The sequence below is a fragment of the Cricetulus griseus genome, chromosome 4, assembly GCF_003668045.3.
Source record: "Cricetulus griseus strain 17A/GY chromosome 4, alternate assembly CriGri-PICRH-1.0, whole genome shotgun sequence".
Classification (NCBI taxonomy): domain Eukaryota; kingdom Metazoa; phylum Chordata; class Mammalia; order Rodentia; family Cricetidae; genus Cricetulus; species Cricetulus griseus.
In genome coordinates this window covers 41,439,827-41,461,247 of record NC_048597.1, presented here as the reverse complement: position 1 = coordinate 41,461,247, position 21,421 = coordinate 41,439,827, and the positions used below count along the sequence as shown (strand labels likewise).

At 38.1% G+C, this 21,421-nt stretch overlaps 1 protein-coding gene across 1 annotated transcript in view; it reads left to right on the top strand.

The window, feature by feature from the left end:
* The window catches only part of Ift57 (intraflagellar transport 57), a 54,544-nt gene that overhangs the window by 2,988 nt on the left and 30,135 nt on the right, over nt 1-21,421 (top strand). The window contains exons 3-5 of the mRNA XM_027412548.2: nt 556-674; nt 3,574-3,664; nt 6,912-6,980. Coding sequence (XP_027268349.1) covers nt 556-674; nt 3,574-3,664; nt 6,912-6,980 — 279 coding nt within the window. The remainder of the gene's footprint in view (nt 1-555; nt 675-3,573; nt 3,665-6,911; nt 6,981-21,421) is intronic.

Here is a 21,421-nt window from a genome sequence, read left to right as displayed (position 1 = left end):
TTAGCCCAGAGTAATATTTGTCTTAATTTTGTTAGTTCTCAAAAATGAACAGTTAGGGGTGATTGGTTAGTCCTTCCCCTCAAAGGGACATTAAGACAAACAAAGCCAAACCCTGCAGTTTGAAAGGATCTTGGATTTATTAGGAGTTCTCATTTATACTTTCATTTCTGACTTTTCCTGGGGAAAGGCAATAAGACATTTTTGACACAGGTTGCTAAATTTTAATAAATGAGTCACTGGATCCTTGTTTAGAAAATATATTTTACCATGTGAGTAGTTTTACTGGGTTTTTTGTACTGATGATTTGTCTTCCTGCTATGATATAACTGCCTTTTAAGTTGGTACTTTGAACAATAAAATATCTGTATTTTCCTTTGTGTAACTGTATCAATGGATTGAAGAGACTTAAGAAAAGACTGTCTAAGAGGCAAAGCAATTACCTTTTTCTTAAGTCATTGGAAAACTAGAAAAAATATGCATGTGCTCAGTGATTCTTGGCTGAAACAATCTTGACATCTGGACTATACCTAACAAATAATATCTTTATCTTTTCAGGGGAGGACTGCAGATTTTCCTCCTTCAAAACTAAAGTCTGGTTATGGAGAACATGTATGCTATGTTCTTGATTGTTTAGCTGAAGAAGCATTAAAATATATTGGTTTCACTTGGAAAAGGTAACTATTACCTCACAGGCAATATTGATGCTATGTACTTAACATTTTTTTTCTGAAATGCAGAGCTGTTTAATTAGTACCGAAGATTAAGTCAAGACAAAATCAGAATGCCTTCCAAATGTCATCCATCCCAGTGCCTCCTCCCTGTTTGTAATTATTGAAGGTTAGCTGTGACTGCATATATCCTTGCCAATTTGGAAAAACTTACTAAAATGATCTTTGTGCCTGTGTTTATTTATACCCACAACCATTGTGTGTGTGTCATGGTAACCAAAAGCCTCATATTTAAGTAGAAAAGGAAATTAATATCATACCAAGCATGGGATTTTCTTTTCTCTTTGCTTAGTGGCAAGAATAACACTGAAGAAGCCACTTCACATCCTCCTGGACAGTGTCCATAGCTTTTCTCTGACCTGACAGTACACTGTTTATATTTTATAGTATTAAAATAATTTATTTAACAGGGTAAATGCGTTGTTACAAATCTTGCCAATCATTCATCATATGTAGTCTATGGTAATTACCACAGCACTTAGGTTGCCAAATATGTTCAGTAAGTATTGATGAATAAATAAGTTCAGAAACTATGGGTTTATATAGGGTATGATCAAAATCTATACAGTTCATCTTTTGAAAGTTGGGATTATTGATAGGTTAGAATGTGAGAGATACGATGCAAATAAAATATGACAGCATTGGTTTTAGATTTGAGAAAACTTCTGTAGATAGAGAAGCATATATTATTTTATGTTAATATATTAATACATATGCAATTACATTTAAGTGAAAACCTTAATTCCTTTTAGTATGTGCTTTTAAAAACTTCCAAAGCCTGTACGCGCGCGCGCGCGCGTGTGTGTGTGTGTGTGTGTGTGTGTGTGTGTGTGTGTGTGTGTGTACAATAAAGATCATGCAGACTGAACAAGTTGTATTATGCATTTAGGAGTATTATACACATACGCACACACACAGCAACAATGGAAGAAAAAGAGGCCATGAAGTTGAAAGAGAATAAGGATATATGGGAGAGTTTGGAGCAAAGAAAAGGAGGCAGGAATGATATAATTAATCTTAAAAAATTGTTAAAACTTCCTTGATTTAGCCTACCAATGGATTGAAGTATATTAAATAACTGTTATCTGTTTACTTTCAAGCTAAAATGTGTCAGTTTCCTTTCCTTCAACCCAATCGTTTCCATTCAGTGCATTGTAAAGGATGACTCTGTAATTCCTAATACTGCTGGTTAGATTTCAAGAAAAGATAAATTACATGATGTGCTGCCCTAGTTTAGTTAGTAACTCCATAGCTAACCCAGGGTGTCATATTGTGTGCCAAGCTATGACTGTCTCAACCACTATTCAACTTGTAATTCCTTCCTTTCTAGGAAAATCTTTGTCTTGGCCTATGAGTTATGACTTGGATAATTTGTAGGAATTGTATATACATGGAAGAAGAAAGGAGAAAGTTAAAACATAATAAACATTGGAAACTATACCACCTATGTAATACATAAATTACACAGAACTTTCTTACTTATAAATGATTATTTTATACACATGTCAAACCATTCTTAGAAGAACATTATATTTTGAGATAATTATTTAATTCTAACTATTGAAAAAAAGGGAAATTTATCATGCAAAATTGATTTGGTTCATAATACTTTCCTTCTTCCTTGTTACATGTTAATTTTTATATTGTCTTAACAGGTTTGAAATACAGATTCTTAAAATTAGTTGTCAAAAATAAATGCAGATACATCTGGGAATTTTTAATGTGTAAATAAGTAGATTTTAGGGGAGAAATGGTGTCCAATACTTAATGTTGGAAACACTAATTGGATTTTGTAAGTAAGAATCAAGCTTGTTACCTATATGAAAATGAACTGTGGATTTCAGTAATGTGAATTGTAAAATAGAGCTATAGGTATACTAAAAGATCAGAGAGGTCTAGGGAGGTGTGGCTCAAGTATATGCTTTTACATTAAATCTAGGGTCTAGATGGGAAAAAGTTGCTAAATCTATCCTAAGAATTATAACAGTCTTGACTATACATGATTCTAAGTAATGAAACTGGGGAACATTGTAGATTAGGCGAACATTAATTTCCTTAGTTTACAAAAGACAAAGAGTGTAAATGTGTGTTTCACTGAAAAAATGAGTAATCAATTAAAATATATAAAGTTGTTCAATCACTTTCATGCTGAAGAACTTCAGTTACAAAAACACAAGGATATTTTTACTTGTTTTATTGGCACAGATTATTTTACACATATTGGTGAACATATTGAAACAGAGATGCCATCCCTTACTATTCTTGGGAGTATGAATTAGGATAGCATTTTATAAGCCAGTTTTGGCAGTACTCAGCAAAACAATAACATGCACAAAGTTGTTGATATAGCCATTCCACATGGGCAAATCTATTTTTAAAATCTGTCTAGTAATAAATATACAAATATGATTTTGCAGTGTTATCTAGCAAACAATAGAAACAACCCTGATGTTTTGTCATGGACGGGCACTTTAATTTTAGTACTGCTGTTGATTGGAACATAATGCACATTATATTATATGTTACATATAATATGTATATACATTATATAGTATGCATTTATAGTGTGTCTATGTACATGATAGCTAACAGTATATATATTGCGTGTATGAATGTATGTGAGAGCAGTATATACGATATCTATTTTTGTAAATGTGCTTTTTATGTTTAGAGGTAGGTGTCTTTGTTTTTTTTTTAACATTGAAAATTGCAGAAAGAAACAAAACATTGACTGGCAAATAATGAAGGGAACATGGGCTCATATGGAATTGTCCTTACCATTCCTCATTAGACTTTTATTCTCAGTGAACTTTTTTTAAACATGAAATAAATCTTGGCATTTCAGGCCATCATATCCAGTGGAAGAATTAGAAGAAGAAACTGTCCCGGAAGATGATGCAGAATTAACATTGAGTAAAGTGGATGAAGAATTTGTGGTAAGCATGGAGCTGAGCTGCCTCCAGCCCTTACCTCCCTTTGCCTCTCCTGATTCCCCTACTCCATTTTTCTGGAATGTATTTTTAATTGTTTCTAAGCTCAGTGCCATTGTCAGTCCTTTAGGCCTTTGCTTAAGTTAATGTTTATGGACTTTAGAAGAGGTTCTAAATCTGTTTATATTTGTACATATGTACACATACATGCATAGACACACATCTGTATATAAGTATATCACCAGTTATATGAATAATGTTTTATTAACAACCAAGCAGAATCTTGAGAAATCATAACTAACAAAGAATTTAGAACAGAAAGCTAATCCTCAGTTCATGTTTGGCTGAATGTGGTGGTACCCACCTGTGATCCCAGATTTTAGGTGGCAGAGGCTAGAGAGTCCCCAATCCAAGGCCAGTGTGGGCTGCACAGCAACATAGCAGGGTGATATGGTAACAAAACACAGTATTTTCAGAATGCCCTAAGGATTTATAATTAGAGCATTGTGCTTCCTACAAATACTATTTGTTTTAAAGGAATTCCTTTATTTTCCTCAACTAGGATGAAAACTGCCCTGCTGAAACTTTGTTAAGATGCTTTTTTTTTTTTTTTTTTTTTCTCGAGACAGGGTTTCTCTTTATTATTTTAGAGGCTGTTCTGGAACTAGCTCTTGTAGACCAGGCTGGTCTTGAACTCACAGAGATCGGCCTGCCTCTGCCTTCCAAGTGCTGGGATTAAAGGCATGCACCACCAACACCCGACTGTTAATATGCTTTTAAGTGGCCAATATTATTTAAGTTGTTGGGCTCCATATACATATTTTTTCATGTTTATTTTCCTCTCCATGGTACAAAGCTAAATAATCAGTTCTCTGCAATAATTGAGCTAGTAAGACAATAGAAACCAAAGAGCATTTCTCAAGTGATTCTTTCTTAGAATGGGAAGCAGGCTGAACTGAGTGTTTTAAAATATATCCACATAATCTGAATTAGATATGTGGTGGGGGGAAGAACTTATGTAGTATTTTGTTGTCCCAAACCAATTGATTTTTTTTAAATCTGTAGATAATCCATTTCATATTTCAGCTTAAATAAGCTAGTATAAGCTATAAAATTGTTGGATTATCTTAATAGTAAAAGTTAATAAATAATCATTAAATAAATTGGGTTGTACCTAAACATATTATATAGATATGACTTAATTATAGACATTAGTAATATGAGAAAGACAAAATATACTTTATTTTACAAAATTAGCTGTCATCATGACAGTAAATATGTAAAGATGCTTGTATATTAATATTTGTTATAAATGGATAGTTATGGATGACTATTTTGAAGCTTTTTAATGTATATTTTATTAGAAGTATAGAGAGTACTTTTAACCATATTAAAATATATAACTCTACATGACTTCGCTACTTTTTTAACCCCTAAGACTGAATCTCACTGTGCCCAGAGTGGCCTAGAACACTTACTATGTGGCCCAGGATGGTCTCTAACCACAGGAACCAGAAGCAAAGATTTTCCTAGTGGCTAATTAGAAGTTATGGTGCCACACATTTGCACTCCTTAATTCCTGAGCCTGTGAATTTTGGCTGTAAGAGAAACAGTACCATATGCTGGATGATGGCTTCTGCTAGTATCTAGTATTAAAGCTTTGTCACTTCATCATGTTAGTGTTCAATGGAGTACAAGTATCTGCTGATCACCTCTGTAAACAGTGCTGATGAGGTCATGGTAAAGTACTGTGACCTTGTTTCTCCTAACAACACTGAATCATTGGCATCTCCGTGAATTACCCTGCTTGTTAAGTAGTACAAACACAAAATACTCCTAAGTCACTTTTCAGTTGTGTAAATATTGACTTGACTTAATATATAAACAAATCAGTTTTGCCTGTGCATCTGTGCCCCCACTATTTCCCACCTCAAGAAAAACAAATGTCAAGCCAGTGTGTCAAGTGTGTCTATACTGTCTTCTATGTTGCTGGATTCTTTCCAGTTCTCCAAGGCTTGGGGCATAGTTCTCAAGTCGTACTTTAGGGGGACAGATCTGGGATAGAACCTTCAAATTTCATTCCCAAAAGTTCCCAAGCGATACTAATGTTACTGTTCCAGAACCACATTTTGAGAACCACTGGCTTACACATGTCAAGTCTGAAGGTAAGGGCTCTCTTTGAAATCTCCCACCACAGCTTTGAACAATCCTGCTTGAAGAAATGTTTGCTGGCTGACACTCACTTTTTTTGCCTAGTTTGTTTGTGTTTTTGTTTACTAGATCACATGACTCAGGACGAGATTTTGTTGGCATTATTATGTTGTCCGATGTCCATAAGATTGAGATATTCTTTTTAGATGACTTTCACCGACTAGACCACTTGTCACCACTATGACATTTGAAGGGGAGAAGCTCATGTTGTCTTATATGTTAATAGACCCTCCTGCTTACTTTCTGTCTATAGAGCAGGTTGCATCTCAAAGGGTCATTTCCTACCCACACCCCTACAATCAACTGCTTTCAGATGAGGCCAACTTGGAATCCCTCTGGATTGTTTTTAAATGGCTGTGAGGGCCATACAGCATGCATTACTATTATTCATTACCTTAAGCTGGAGCTCCTTGGATGCTTTTCATACGCAGTGTGAAAAGTGCATCTTCAGTGCTAGAGAGATGGCCCAGTGGTTAAAAACTTGCTGCTCTTCCCAAAGACCCAGCGTCCAACCTTCTCCTATCTGCTGTGAGCCCCATCACACATGTAGCATGCACAGATACAGACAAAGACACAAACCTGTAAATATTTTTTTTCAACTGCATCTCCATGTAGTTAGTCCCTGGAACAAAGAAAACTGCTTGTATCTTTCAGCCTTCATTTTTTTTTTCATTTAAGTCTTATTGCTCAGAATTCCCATAAACTTGCTCCACTATTTCATGTATGTCACTTGGGCCTAATTTTCTCTTGTTTTTATGTTTATTCATGAATTGTAGCAATTACTCCTACCCCTCCCTCTTTTTTTCCCTCCTTTCTTCAGTGTCTACAAAAACAGGTCCTTTTAAATGGCGCCATCAAAACTTCAAAGAACATATGAGCTGTTAATAATTGTGTGCCCTACTTTATGCATATTTACTAGGCTTTTAAATATGCTTTACTGAGTCAGTCATATTAAGCTTAGCATTGCTTAGAATATTATGTATTATGTTTACAAATAGGTATTAAAGTTTTTGTAAATTTAAAATATTTTTATTTTTCAAAGGAAGAGGAGACAGATAATGAAGAAAACTTCATTGATCTCAACGTTTTAAAGGCCCAGACCTATCGCTTGGTAAGTGTCATTGCCTAAACAAGGAATTACCAAGCAATCAGTATATGTTTTACTGGAAATCTAATAAGAAGAAGCCATTTGCCAGACATTACTTTGTGTGCTTCTTGCAAAGCTGTTTTGAAAATTCTTTTCCTATATATAAAATGATATATATATATAGGAAAATTATATAATATATACATGCATACACACATATATAGAGACATATATATACAGCATATGTATATATACATATTATACATATGTATAAATATATATACAATTATAACAAACATAAAAATCCAGAAGGGTGAATAAGGCTGCCTCCTGCTCATGGAAGCCAACATAGTGCTTCTAGGGCAAACTGGAAATGTATTTGCCAGATGGCATTGTAATTATGAAAAGTTGAAAGTTGTTCTTTCAAAATATTATCCATTGAAACAGATCAGGAATGAATGAAATTTGTTTGTAGGAAAATACTTAAATTATATTTCTATGAAGTAAAATACATTCTATTACATAGTCAGGCATTGCTTTAAGACAGTTCTTTCCCTCTGTTTTGATTACAAAATAAATATAGTCTCTGAGAGTATACTTACTGCCAATGAGCTATTTTAAATGTACTTGTGGCCTTCTTGCATTTTATATGTATATTTCAATAAAGTATGTATCTATGCACCCTCAAAAGAGTATGTATGCAATATATTCTTATTTGCCCATTATTTTCATGTCTGAATCCTCAAAGCAAGTTTGGATCTAGTTTTTGTTTCATATGAAAACTACTCAAGCTACCCAAGATGTTCTGTTATTACTTACTATTTACCGCCTTAGTATTGATTTCCAGTCGTTATCACGTGTGTGTGTGCTTGTGCGTGTGCACGCTTGTATATGTGCCTGTGTGTGTGTCCCAACTTGAAGTGGAATGTAATACTGTGGCTTTCGTGCCAAGTGTATAGCTTGAATGTACTTTACTAGGATTCTAACCTCGGGCAAGTTTCCAAGCTTCTTGAGAAATGTTAACCTGTTCATAAAATTTCTATGATTAAAGGAGTTATATGCAAAGCATTATAAGAATAGCATCTATCACATGGAAAATGTTCATCACATGCTAGTTAAAAGCATTATCAGTCTTTCCCATGTTCTCACATGTCTGATTTGTAAGTTCCTTCATGACACAGATAATTAACCGTTTTCATATTTCTGGTGATATAAAACACAAAGTGCTAAATAAACACTTTTTCAATAAATAAACATTTTAACTTATTTTTAATTTTTCAGTTAAAACATAATCATGCTATTTACCTCCATTTACTTCCCTTCCTCAATCTCCTCCCACACCTGGCCTCCTTTTCTCCCTCGAAAATCTCTGGTCTCCTCTTTTTCTAATTGTTATTGTAACACACACACATGCATAAGCATAAACACAACCTTCTGAGTCAGTAAGTGTTGCTTTTATATGAAGTATTTTCAGGGATGATCACTTAGTATAGAATAACCAGTTAGGGGGCTCCTCCTGGGGGAAAACTTCTCCTGCTCTCAGTATCCCTTAGCCTTCCCTGTAGGTTTTTTTTTTTTTTTTTTTTTTTTTTTTTTGGTTTTTCGAGACAGGGTTTCTCTGTGTAGCTGGCACTCGCTCTGGAGACCAGGTTGCCCTCAAACTCACAGAGATCCTGCCTCTGCCTCCCAAGTGCTGGGATTCCAACACCTGGCTCCCTTGTAGCTCTTTGCCTAGGGCAGAGGCCTTTGAGTTTCCCCTCCTGTCTTAGCATATCTATCAGCATTGTCCTTGTTGGGTCTTGTTTAGGTAGCCATATTGTTGACATGTCATGGATGAAGCTTCCCTGTCATTTCTAGAAAACAGAATTTCACAACAGATTTCCTGGCCCACTGGCTCGAACGGTCTATGTGCCTCCTCTTCGGCAGGACTCCCTCAGCCTGGAGTGCAGGAGTAATGTAGATGTGTCCACAGGGCCTGGTGCTCTGTGGTCAGTTCTTCTCTGATTTTGATTGGTAGTGGTTTTCTGTAATGGCCTCTGTCCATTGTAAAGAGACGTTTCTTTAGTGAGGGTTGGGAGCTACATTCATCTGTGGGTATGAGGATAAATACTTTAAAATGCAGTTAGAATGTATGCTGGTTTAATAAAGTGGTGGTAGTGGGTTCTCCTCTAAAACCAATGACTTCACTAGCCCCAGGGTGTTTGTTAGGTTTCCAGTACCAGGCATGATTTCCTTCCTGACCTTGAATGGATGGACCTTAAATCCAACTAGAGAGCTGTTGGTTACTGCCTAGATATGAGTGCCATTATTGCACCCTTAGGGTTATCTTGCTGTGTTGGTCATTGTTGTGATTCACAGGCTTCACGGCTTGATGGGACAATTGGTTTCTTCCCTCCCAAACATTCTTTGTGTTATATCCCTTCCTCCCTTTCTCTTGTTTTGACTTCCCTCCCCCTCCCTAATTAAAGCCCCTCATTTCCCCCTAAATGAAGGTATTTTTATTGATTTGTTAAGATTATGTAAAGAATGTTTTAAATTTTATGTCCAAATAAATAAACTCAAGTTATTTATACCTTACATTTTCAGGTCACTTTTTAGTATTCAAGTTATTTTAAAATACTTTCCACTCTTTTCATATATTTTTGTAGCATTATCTTATTTTTACAAATATAACCTTTAACTTTTACAACCTCAAGGTATTTAAATTTAAAAGTTAATAAATTATACTACCTAAGTTTAAAATATTCCTACAAAGTCCAAGTCTTTCCCCCCTCCCACCTTATTACAGGCTTGACAAAGTTTGAATATGATGTGCTTCTTACTTGGAGCAAGTAGAGTGTGATGCTTGTATTCATTTGTTGTATGTGTCGGAGATGGTGAGGACACTTTCTTCTAAAATAAGGCAAACAAAGTAGAGATGACTCCACAGTTATTCTTAGAAACTCATTTGTGTTGATGTCTGTTGATGGGGTAAATAGTTGGTGGAGGAATTCCCTTTGAACAAATAATTTGAATGTTGAGAAGTACAAAAGTAGCTTAATTTGCTTCTACCATTAATTTAATTTGTCACTAAAATTGGGCTATATGAAGAAGGGTTTTTCATCTATGTGTGTGCTTATAAATTATTTAAATATTAGCTCATTTGGCAAAGATTACATAATATATATCCTTTGGAATTAAAACCAGGTGACATTTTCCTGGGAAGAAGTCTGAACACCAGGTGTTTGTGGATGGTCAACCATGAAGTACTAATGAGACAGAAAAAGCCTTTCATATTTTGAGAAACCTGGCAGGCTTATCATATTGCCCACTAAAGCCATCTGCCTGGGACAGCTGTGACTAACTCCAGCTTCTAATGGCTTAGATTGTTCTTTCCCCAAGACAGATTTGCTGTGTAGGTTAGTAATATAGATTTAAGAGCTTAGGTTTAATGTAGCAGGTGGGCTCACAACACAGTAGAAATATCCTTTCAGTAAGGTTGCTGGTCTATGTCCCATCAAGAAAATCAATGCACTGAATAGGCATGTGAGTGCAAACCTAAGGAAGTATGGGTGAAAGGAAGTCGTCTTTACCTTTGGCTTTAAAACAGTGGATGCTTCTAGCATCATCCTCTATCCACTCACCCTGCCTTTTTTTTTTTTTTTTAAAGACCCAGTATTCTATTATGGTAATTACTGACCTGTTTCTTATCTGTCTTATCTCCAGAATGCACACTCCTCTACAGCAGGAGCTCATTACTGCCTTTTTAAAAACCTGTTCCTGGTGTGTGAAAGCTACTCAATAATCAATAATACTGAATGAACACGTGCTGAGTATAGAATATATATGGAATTTTGTAGGCAAGGTGTAATTTAGTTTTCAAAGAGGAAAGATCTTTTCAATAGTAGTCATTGCTTCTGTGTGCCATGTATGAAATACAGGAAAAAATATATATATAATACATATTTCCTTTATCTCATTAAATAGTGAAGCCCAGCCCCTAAAAGTGTGCTAAGTAGCACAGTTCCAAAATTTGTTTTGTTTTTTTTTTGGGGGGGGTTGAGTTTTGGTAAGTTGGAACAAGAAGAAAGGCCAATGAGAAATAATCTGTCATGGACCCTGTTCTTCAGAAACAGTCAATGAAGACAGGGTAGAGGCAGGAAGCTCATCCAATTAGAATAATGGTGATGAAAGGAAGAGGGCAGAAAGCAGAAAGGGCAGAGAAAGGAGGCTAGTTGTGATCCAGTGTAGACAACCTGGGGAGGAGCAATGGAGTGAGCCTCCTGCCTGGCTCAGTCCCTGGAGGCAGACTGCCCTAGAAGGCCATGCTCCAGGATGAGACCCTGAGAACCAGAAAGCAGGAGGCCATCTGCTGCTCACATTCCCTGCAGCTGGGTGGGTAAGCGCTTCCCTGAGAAAGAACCTGGGAATTTGAAGACTATGATGTATGGAATTACTGCCTTCCTCGGACTTAGCTTCTAAAGGACTGCCCAAGCAAATCACAACACAACAGGCATCTCTCAAGCATTGAAGGGAACAAAGAAGGCCCTCTTCTGGGTGGTCAGTGCTGATGGTCATGAAGTTGGTTTGTTTGGGAGGAGCTGCGCTGCTCAGGGCATTTGTTGACTCTCAGATTTAAGACAATGTCCTTACAGCCCTTCTTATTGTCTGAGTTCCCCAAATAACTTTGTTGTTTCTGATTATGAACTTGCCAAGTGTACCATTCAGAAGACAACTGCAATTCAGGAGAGGTATGATTTCCCAAAGTTTTCATCTGGAGATGAAAGGAGAACCTTGTGAATCCGTATTTGGCTTTGAGGTCAGACCACAAATTTCCACGTTCTCCAATTTCAGATTGTTCTTGAAAATGGGGTTCAGCTAAACCCCCCAGAGGGAGGACAGACCCCAATGCTTCACCGATGTCCTGAGGGCTGGTCAGGACCTGTTGAAGATTGCGTGTGCAATAGCATCTTCAGAGATAAGAGCATCAGTGAGGTTTGCAGGTCATTCTGTTTCCATGTCACATTTGTCATTTGGGAAAGCTGCCAGCACATCCGTGGTGGCTCTGCTGGCACTCCCATCCATTATGAAGCCTACAGAATCACAGCCACGCTGTTCTGTCTGCATAATGCAGACGTGTCACTTTCCAACCCCAGTGACAAAGAAATGAGCAGGAGCCGGGCGTGCTCCTCTGAATTCTATTTTTAAATGCCCATCACTTCATTTCAAAACATTTTTTCAAACATGCCATAGATACTATTCTTCCTTGAGATGCTAAATTTGAAGTTTTAGAAACGCAGTCCTGAGTTATACAGCAGAAAACCTAGTCTCTCAAAAGCCTTAAACACAATTGGTTTTTAATTACTTAGAAAAAGGAAAAAAAGAAAGAGAAAACTCATTGTACCAAGAATGAGAGACTTTTTTAGCTTAAAAAGCAAAAGCTGAAAGGAAGTAAAAATAAAGCCTTAGAATTTGAGCCTCACTGTAATTTTAGACTGTCATCCAGGAAGGTCTGTTCTGTTGTCATCAAAGCGGGGACAGGGACAGATTTGCTAGGTGAATGCCTTAAGTAACTTTGAATGTTATTTTATTTTACCTTATACCTTCTTTCTCAACAAAATGTCCTTTCTGAGTAGTATAGGAGGAGCCTTGTTACAAAACACAAGTAGTATGGCATGAGTGCATACATTAGGGTGGAGATGTGGAGAGGTGAGGGGAGAGGGGGTTGGGGAGTGAGGTATGGGTGGGGTGCTGCTTTATGACACAGCTCGCCTCATAGTCTACCATGGATTCTGATACTGACTTGAAGGAGCCATTTCCCTCCTCTCCTAAACCATTGATTTGAGCGGTAGGGCTGTCTGTGTTGTGAGAGAAGTCTGTGGTTGGTAATTTGCCAGAGAAAGGATTAAAATGCCTCACATTTGACTGGGATGGGACCTTATGACTAAGTAAATGCCTTTATTTCTCTGGCAGCTAACCTGTACCACCCCATCAGTTTTACAACCACGGGAGGATAGGGAATGTGGGCTAGAGAAGAAAGCGCAGCCTCCCTCTTTGCTCAGAGAAGGCTCAAATGGCAGTTCTTGCTGGGTGTAAAAGACAGTTCGCTTGATCTTTAGTTAGCTTTTGAATCCACACTTGAATAGACATCCTTATTTCCATCTTGGTCTTGCAGACTTAGCAAGAAGAGGGAGCAAGGACTTTTCAAGGTCCTTGCTCAGCTCCAAGCCCAAGCCTTCAAGGTAGATGCTATGCTATGACCAAAATAGCCTTTGATGAAAATCCTGACTATGTTGCTAACCACACGCCCTAGCAAGTTAATTAACCTCTTCTTGATGCTGCTTTCTTATCTATAATGTGGAACACCATTTCTCCCAGGCTGCTTTTGAGATTAATATAACCTAACTTGTGGCCAGAGCGCACCTGGTATGGAGCTGGCACAGACCATGTGCTTGCTGTATTTCTTAGTTTGTAAAAATGGTCACCTTCCCTCAAAGCTGGAATCAGTTACCACATTAGTGTGGGCAGTAGGAAAATTAAAAAGGCATTACTCCCTTGATACAAACAGCTCTTTAGATTCCTGTCATCTTTAGTAAGAAGCCTACATAGGGGATAAGCTATCAATAAGCTTGCATTTCAGTGTAAATTAGGAAAACCTGGTAATATCGTAGCTTTATTTTCATAATCTGTCACGTGGAATATTACTGGTGGGCACTAGACTGCATTTTCTGTCATATGGTCTCTCCTCCAGAAATGACACAGGAGAATTTATTGGGAAATAATGTGTTTGTTTTTCAGGTATCATTTGCAAACTTTTCTTATATAAATGAACATATTATGTTTCCTGAATCAACACTAGGAGTAAATATTTACTGTATAATTGAGTGTATTAGAAGGGCACCCATAAGATGAATGTGTTTTTAGTCTTCTACCCACTGCCTCCAGCCCCGCTTCATAGCTCACTCCTAGAAAACATTGGTGTATTAACTGTCTGACTGATTCATTTGCACCCAAGACATCTATGAGGTCACCATGACATGAGGATGCTAACTTTGAAGTGTGTCTCATTTTCATTCTTTCAGCTGTATGTCAAGACCATGTTCTCTACAACCTGTCTAATCCTTAAGGCAGCTAGGTTTTAATGGTTTTCCATTAAAACTTACTTACCACCCTGTCCTTTTCCAAAATACTGTCACCCTGCTGAAACATTAGAATACCAGTGCATAACTTTTATAAGATTGTTCTGGCTTCCATAAGTTTTCAGGCTTTTGTTTTCCTGCCTAGGAGTTCACATACATAGATTGTGAAACAATAAGAGATTTTGACCAGGCTTCAATCTGCAGTTTAGCAGCTGTTTATGAGCCTAACCTTGTTCTTTTATTCGCAAACCCTTATGATTCAAGTTAAGTCACTTCCCTCCTTGGCTTTCCAACTTGTGTAACTAACACTCTTTCTCTATTTCTCTGTGTGTTGTATGTGTGCACATATGCATAGGTGTGTGTACATTTCTGGGTGGGTTGGTGGGTCAGTGGTGCGAGTGTGTGTGTGTGTGTGTGTGTGTGTGTGTGTGTGTGTGTGTGTGTTTACTTGTGTCTGTGGAGGTTAACCTAGGCTGTCATTCTTTAGAAGCTGTCTATCTTGGTTTTTGAGATAAGATATTGTTGTTAACTCAAAAGTAAGTTGGATAGGTTGGGCAGTGAGGCCCAGGGATCCATCTCTACCTCCCCAGTGCTGAGGTCAAAGCACAGGCCCCCATGCCTGGCCTTTTGTTATCTGGCTTCTGGGGGTTTTAAACTTCAGCTGTGTGCTTTCAAGACATGCATTTTACAGACTGAACCACCATGGTCACCCTTCTATTTTTGTCTTTTTGTTAAAGACATTATCTCTACCCAATAATGTTCAACTGAGAGTTTCCCCCCTCAGTGACACTTTTTTTTGGGGGGGGGTCCGAGACAGGGTTTCTCTGTGGCTTTGGAGGCTGTTCTGGAACTAGCTCTTATAGACCAGGCTGGTCTCGAACTCACAGAGATCTGCCTGCCTCTGCCTCCAGAGTGCTGGGATTAAAGGTGTGTGTCACCACCGCTCGGTTCCAGTGACACTTCTTATCTCTCACCCCAGTGAACTCTGGTCCACAAACCTACAACACGTGGATTTTTATGAAACAGAACTAGAATCCTTCTGCAGGAAGATCTTCATTGTATTCATTGTTCTCAGACTAGTACTGTGTGTGGTCATAGCAGGCACCAAGTAAATATTTATCTGCTAAGTGAATGAAGTCATCAGACCTAACTTGTAATTCTGCCTCTTCTCTGGCCTGGAGGATAAAATTCACATTCTGTGACCTAGATTTTCAGTGCTCTCCTCTCTAAGCCCCTGACCACTCTTCTCATTGTGATTTTTTTTTTTTTTTACAAGCTGTGTTCATTCCTATTTCAGTGTTCTGGCTTATGCTATTTTTGTCATTGTAAACACCTGACTTTCTCTCTGCTCTGCTGCTCCACATCCTGTACGTCTTCATAAGGATAAATTTAAATCTCACTATTGCCATAAAACACTCTTCTTCCTTTCTCATTTAAACCCTAAAGCCTGCCCCATCTATATTCTATCTTATTTTTGAAAGCTAGTTAAAACTTATATTTATAACTGCTTATATTTTACCCCTGCCTGTTGGGTGACTACAAGAGACGATCCGTAGTCCGTATGGTCAAGATATCTTTATTAAGATAAATACCAGCCAAATGCAAGCCAGAGCGTGCCCAGGGCAGCCGAACAGCGAGGCCAGGGAGAAGGGGCTTCCATGTGCTCTGCAGCCCCTTAAGAGCCCATGCGGCATCATCCTGACCTCACCTTGACCACGCCTTGACAGGTGTGGTCAGGCATACCTGTAGCCAGCCTCTAACAGGCGTGGCTTACTGTCCCCTACACCTGGCCCTCACATAGGTACCTTCATATACACGGGTGGGGGGGGGCAGGGGGAGATATTAATGAAGTCACACATGTTTGAAAGCTGAGGGGGGAATTTCCTTACCTTGAATTAAAAGAAGCTAGGGGGTGGGGGGGAACAAGGTTATTTAGTACATGATCAGCTGCCAGATTTGCACATTGAAACCTGAACAAAACTTTGTTGTTGCCACAATCTGTGTACATGGATATGTAGACAGAAAAAAATGCTTCTTATTTTTAAAATGAGAATGTCTCCTATAACTAGAACTCAGAATTGGACAGTGGGGGAAGTGTGACGATATCTCCACATCTCAGCATCCAGACACAAACATTATACCCTTTGTTCTTTCGGTGCCCTCAGTGTATGTAACATCCTGCTGTTTCAGATCGGGGTGAAGAGTGCATAGAATTGTTTGTGCTTTTTATGTAAGTTGGGGTGGATATGACTGGCATAGAGGTTGTCATGATTGCCATAAAGGGTGGCACGGCTAGTGTAGAGAGCAAGTATGGTTGGCATAGAAATAGAACAGTAGACTAGTTGAGGACCCATAAAATCATCCAAGTATGTGGCGAAATTAATATATGAAACAATGGCAATCAGTGACCAAAGTTGAAATGTTTTGGTTAAGTGGTGGTGACATATCAGGCTATTAATGTGGAGAAAACGCTAGATTCTTCCCTCGTTTATTACGCCTATGTAAAGTCCACATAGGTCAAGAGGTGAAGAAAAAGAAAAACGTAATAAATAGAAACGCTAATGACACTGGGCGGTGGTGGCGCACGCCTTTAATCCCAGTACTCGGGAGGCAGAGGCAGGCAGATCTCTGTGAGTTCAAAGGCAGCCTGGTCTCCAGAGTGAGTGCCAGGATAGGCTCCAAAGCTACACAGAGAAACCCTGTCTCAAAAAACAAAAAAAAGAAAGAAAGAAACATGAATGACAAGTGTTAACCTCATGGGTACAGTTAGACAAACTATGAAAAAAAAGGAAGTATAAAATAAAACACAAAGAAATTTGAATGTATAAAACCACACATTTTATATTAAAGAGTTGTGGGGAGGGGTACGCAGAAATTTAAAACACAAGTAATAAAAAATGAGAGTTGAGGTCTGCTATCATGTCCTGTACTATTGTGACTCTCAAGATGGCTTTGCTCCTTCCACAGAGTCTAAGGACTATTTCATTTCTTTTTTAATTTGGACAAATACTCATACAGACCAGCCTGGCCTGAACCTTGCTCTGTAACACAGCTGGTCTCAGATTCATAGTTCTGTTTTGTTTGCCAATCTCAGTGTTGAGATTATAGTCATGTGTACCACACATGTGTACCTGGTGGGGACTATTTAATCTTGGCAGTTAACTCCACTTAAGTTTATCTAGGTAGGTGTATGGATTGAAATTGTCAAATGAATTAAATTTCTCCACAAGGTTGTTATGTGTTTATAAGTATGTGTACATATTATATATATATTTTTACTTGGAGAACACACACACATGTGTATTTGTATATACACATACATACAGTCTCTCTTTAGATGTGTATACAGTCATGCATTAACTGTCTTTTCTTATTAATATTACCTGGGAGAGAGAGACTACTTACTGGCACACGGCTCCATGCAGACTATTAACATCTCATGTTTGATCTCTGAACTGACTTTGATCTTGTCCCCACTATTTGATCCAAAGGTTACTTTATGGGATGGTTTGGACTATTATCTTCAATTCTTCCTTTCACAGTAAGGGTCACCTCTCATTTCATCAGTCCCCCTTTTACCTGAGACCAAATTTCACTCCCATTAGCTGACCTCAAATGCTTCCTAAGTAGCTGTAAATCCCTTGCAGGAAGGTACTAAAGCCTTTCATCTTTCCAAACTGAGTACACACCTGGATTCTTGCCTCAACTGTTCTAAGAATTTAACAAATGGATTGTTGGTCAAGCTAATTAATTATAAGTAAAACTACTACATAGCCTATGTCTCCTGAGCTTCTAGTTGTCTCTTCCACAGCAGTAACTGGAAAATGCAGTTTCCTGAGAGCCACGCTTGACCTTAGTTAATACTGCTCCAGAAAAGGACCCAACATTTGGATCGTATCAAGACAACAGTTTTGTCTTTTACTAATAGCCACATATAAAATACCATTTGTTAAATGAAAAGAAATGGTTTTCTCAAGTGTCCTAACCAAGGCACAGTATAGAATTTTTACAAGATTTATCTTTGATAGTTAATGTGTGCAGTTTATGGGTGTTAAGAGATGTTGGATCAGGAATAAGGCTATGAAGTAAGCGTGCAAATCTGGAACTAGATATTAAGTAAGTTAGTGGTACTCTCCCAAGCCTGAGGTGCTCTAGTTCTCTAGTTATCATTTCTCTTCAGCAACTGGGCTGGTTCTCAAGTATATTAAATATGGCCTGAATGAAAGTGTCTGTGTTCCTATATTCAATTATCTTAGGACATTGGGAGTAGGAGTTAGCAAATTAGTGTAAACAAGAACTAAATAAGTTAGTAATGGTAAACACAGCTTTTTAAAAGGGCCAATGTTGAAATACAGGCTTGTGCACTGGAGTATCCTAAAGCAGCATTTAGTCTTCATCCTACAAATTCAGATTCTGGGCCCACAAGGGCCACTGTTGAGAGGAAAAGAATAGAACTGAGTATATGCACAGATGGAAATCCTGGCCTAAAGAGAGTGTAGCAGGCAGTCCTTTCTTTCCAGATTTGGCAATTCTAGAATTCTCCTTTTGAAAGGCAGGCAAGAAGAAGAGGCAGCAATGAGGGGGTGAGATTGGACAGCACCATCTCTGGGTTCAGTCTGCCACACATGGCTTCATTTAATCTAAATGATGGCTCCATAATTCAAACATATTTTTATATAAGTGACTACAACCTCTATACTCTGTTGAGAACAGGCCAACTTGCTACTGAGAAGACCTGCCCTCTTAGTTCCATCTGGCTTTGTGGAATTGTGATTTGATGCCTTAACCCTAGCAGGAGCAGCTTATTTATACCACTCAAACTTCACATGGTTACGGCTTATATAGCCTTATGTTACTCAGTACAGACAGCCTCACTTCCATCAGCCCTGATACTATAACCTGTTAGGTACAAGTGAACTAGTCAGAATTTGGGCCTTATGAGCCAGGGCAGGTAGCCAGATGTGTTATGCATGAGTGTGCACACACTGTTCTTCCCAGAGCAAGCCTGCTATGAGTGCCAGTGCAAAGCAAATGGTAGAGAACCTTTCTCTGCCTCTCAGCGGGACAGATACCTCTTCCCTGCCATGACTCATGCTCCCATAGACTTCACATGTGTCTGCTTTGTGAACATTGCAACGCCCTCCCTTTCCCAGCTCAGTGTTCCAGCGCTGCCCTACGTTTAGTTTATACACCACACAGTGTTCTCTTAAGTGCTCCAAGCAAAGGTTCCAATATTTCTATGGGCACTGTGGTGCCTGAGATCCAATCCTGAGCTATTTTCACTCAGATGTCCACATTTTACTGTGATGAATACTTAGAGTTTTTTTTTTTTTAAGTACTTTATAGTTTTAAAAAAAGGTACTTCCAGGCCTTCTAAATGGAATATAACAGAAGAAATGCAGAATATACATAGTAAAGCATGCATGCACGCATCAGTTACCAATCCTCAGATAATGGGGATAGAAGTATAAAAGCAATGTATACTCTCTTTAAGGCTCCCAGTCTCTCAGGACTTGCTAATAGGTAGGAGGTACACTGCCGTGTCAGCAGTGACTGTCTCCTGGGTGAGCTCAGTTACTAGAGACCTCAGGCTGCCACAAAAATGCAAAACACTGTAAGTAGACATTTAAGAAATGTCTGTCAGTGGCATAAAATTCACATTGAGAGTGTAATTTCACTATGATGTTTACATAGTTTTTGAAGTTTTATGTTTCCATGGTGTTTGTTGTTGAATTTTAGATTACAGAACATTTCAAACGTAACAAATAGAATTAGATAATGGCCCCCTCTGCACTGTTGCCTGTTTTGAAGTTGTTAATATCTTTTCAGTCTTGTTTTACCTGAGCTTACTTTTTTTTTGTTCCCTAATATTTTAAGGTGAATTTCAAACATTGTTAACTCCTCTGCAAAAGCTTGGCATATATTCTAACATATGATGTTTTTTTATTATTATTGCCATACCAAGTTATACCTCTAGAATTAATAATTTCCTGATATCCAGCAATTTCTGATGCCTTGACTATCTTAAAACTATCACCTAATGGTGATGGGGGGGGGGGTGATCAACCAGGAAATGCTTTCCATGAGACATGAAAGCCTGATTCCCAGCAGCCACATGACAGCGAGGTGCTGCAGTTCACATCTGTAACCCCAGCACCGAGGAGCAGAGAAACACAGATTCTGGAACTTGCCTACTCATCAGTCTATCCCAATTGGTGAGCTCCAGGTTCAGTGAGAGACTGTGTCTCAAAAGATAGTGAGGCAAATGATGGAGGAAGACATGCAGTGCACACACACACATGCATGAGTTCTTGCTTGTACATAAGCACATGTACACATACAGACCATGTAATAGACACACATAACAATCACAAATAGCATCTTACAAATGGATGAGAAGGTGACTCAGAGGGTAAACTTCTTGCTATTCAAGAATCAGGACCTCAGTTTGGATCTCTAACATCCATGTAAAGATCAGGCACAGTGGCAAACAACTATAGCCCTAGTACTGGAGGGAAGAAAGTTTCATGGCCTGCTAGACTAGCCAAAATGATAAGCTCCAGGTTCAATGAAAGACACATCTCAAAAAATAAAAATCAAGCCGGGCGTTGGTGGCACACGCCTTTAATCCCAGTACTCGGGAGGCAGAGGTAGGTGGATCTCTGTGAGTTCGAGACCAGCCTGGTCTACAGGAGCTAGTTCCAGGACAGCCTCCAAAGCCACAGAGAAACCCTGTCTTGAAAAACCAAAAAATAAAAAATATAAATAAATAAATAAATAAATAAATAAATAAATAAAAATAAAAATCAAAGCAGAAAGCAATGGAGTAATGTACACTTAAGTAGCAGGCATTCACACACAAACACATAATCACTTGGGTGAAATAAACATTTTTAAATTAAAAATATTTTACATATTATTTTTAATTAGAATTCATATACGCTTCATGTATTTAGCTATTTATGCTTCTTGTATTTCTTTTATTATACATAACTATATTTAGAGCCACTTATGATTGATCAAGGGAATTTAAAGAGGAAAAACTGCCTTCAAAATTAATGCTTTTGGCTTTGTTTTTAAATCATTAATGTGGAAATTTTCTACATTTTTAGATTCTTGATATTTAGCGCTAAAGTATGCAAGGCCAAGAAAAGCAATGGGGCAGGGACAGGGAAGTGGGGGAGATTTTTCTCTCTGTGATTCAACAGCCATGAATTGACTTTGTTGTTCAAGGTCAGAAGCCAAAGACCCTTACCCTTTGGAGCTCAAGCATGTCTGTGTTATGCCACATTTTTAAAGTGCTCTGTACTTTGACTTAGCCAAAATATTAGTACAATTATGAATATA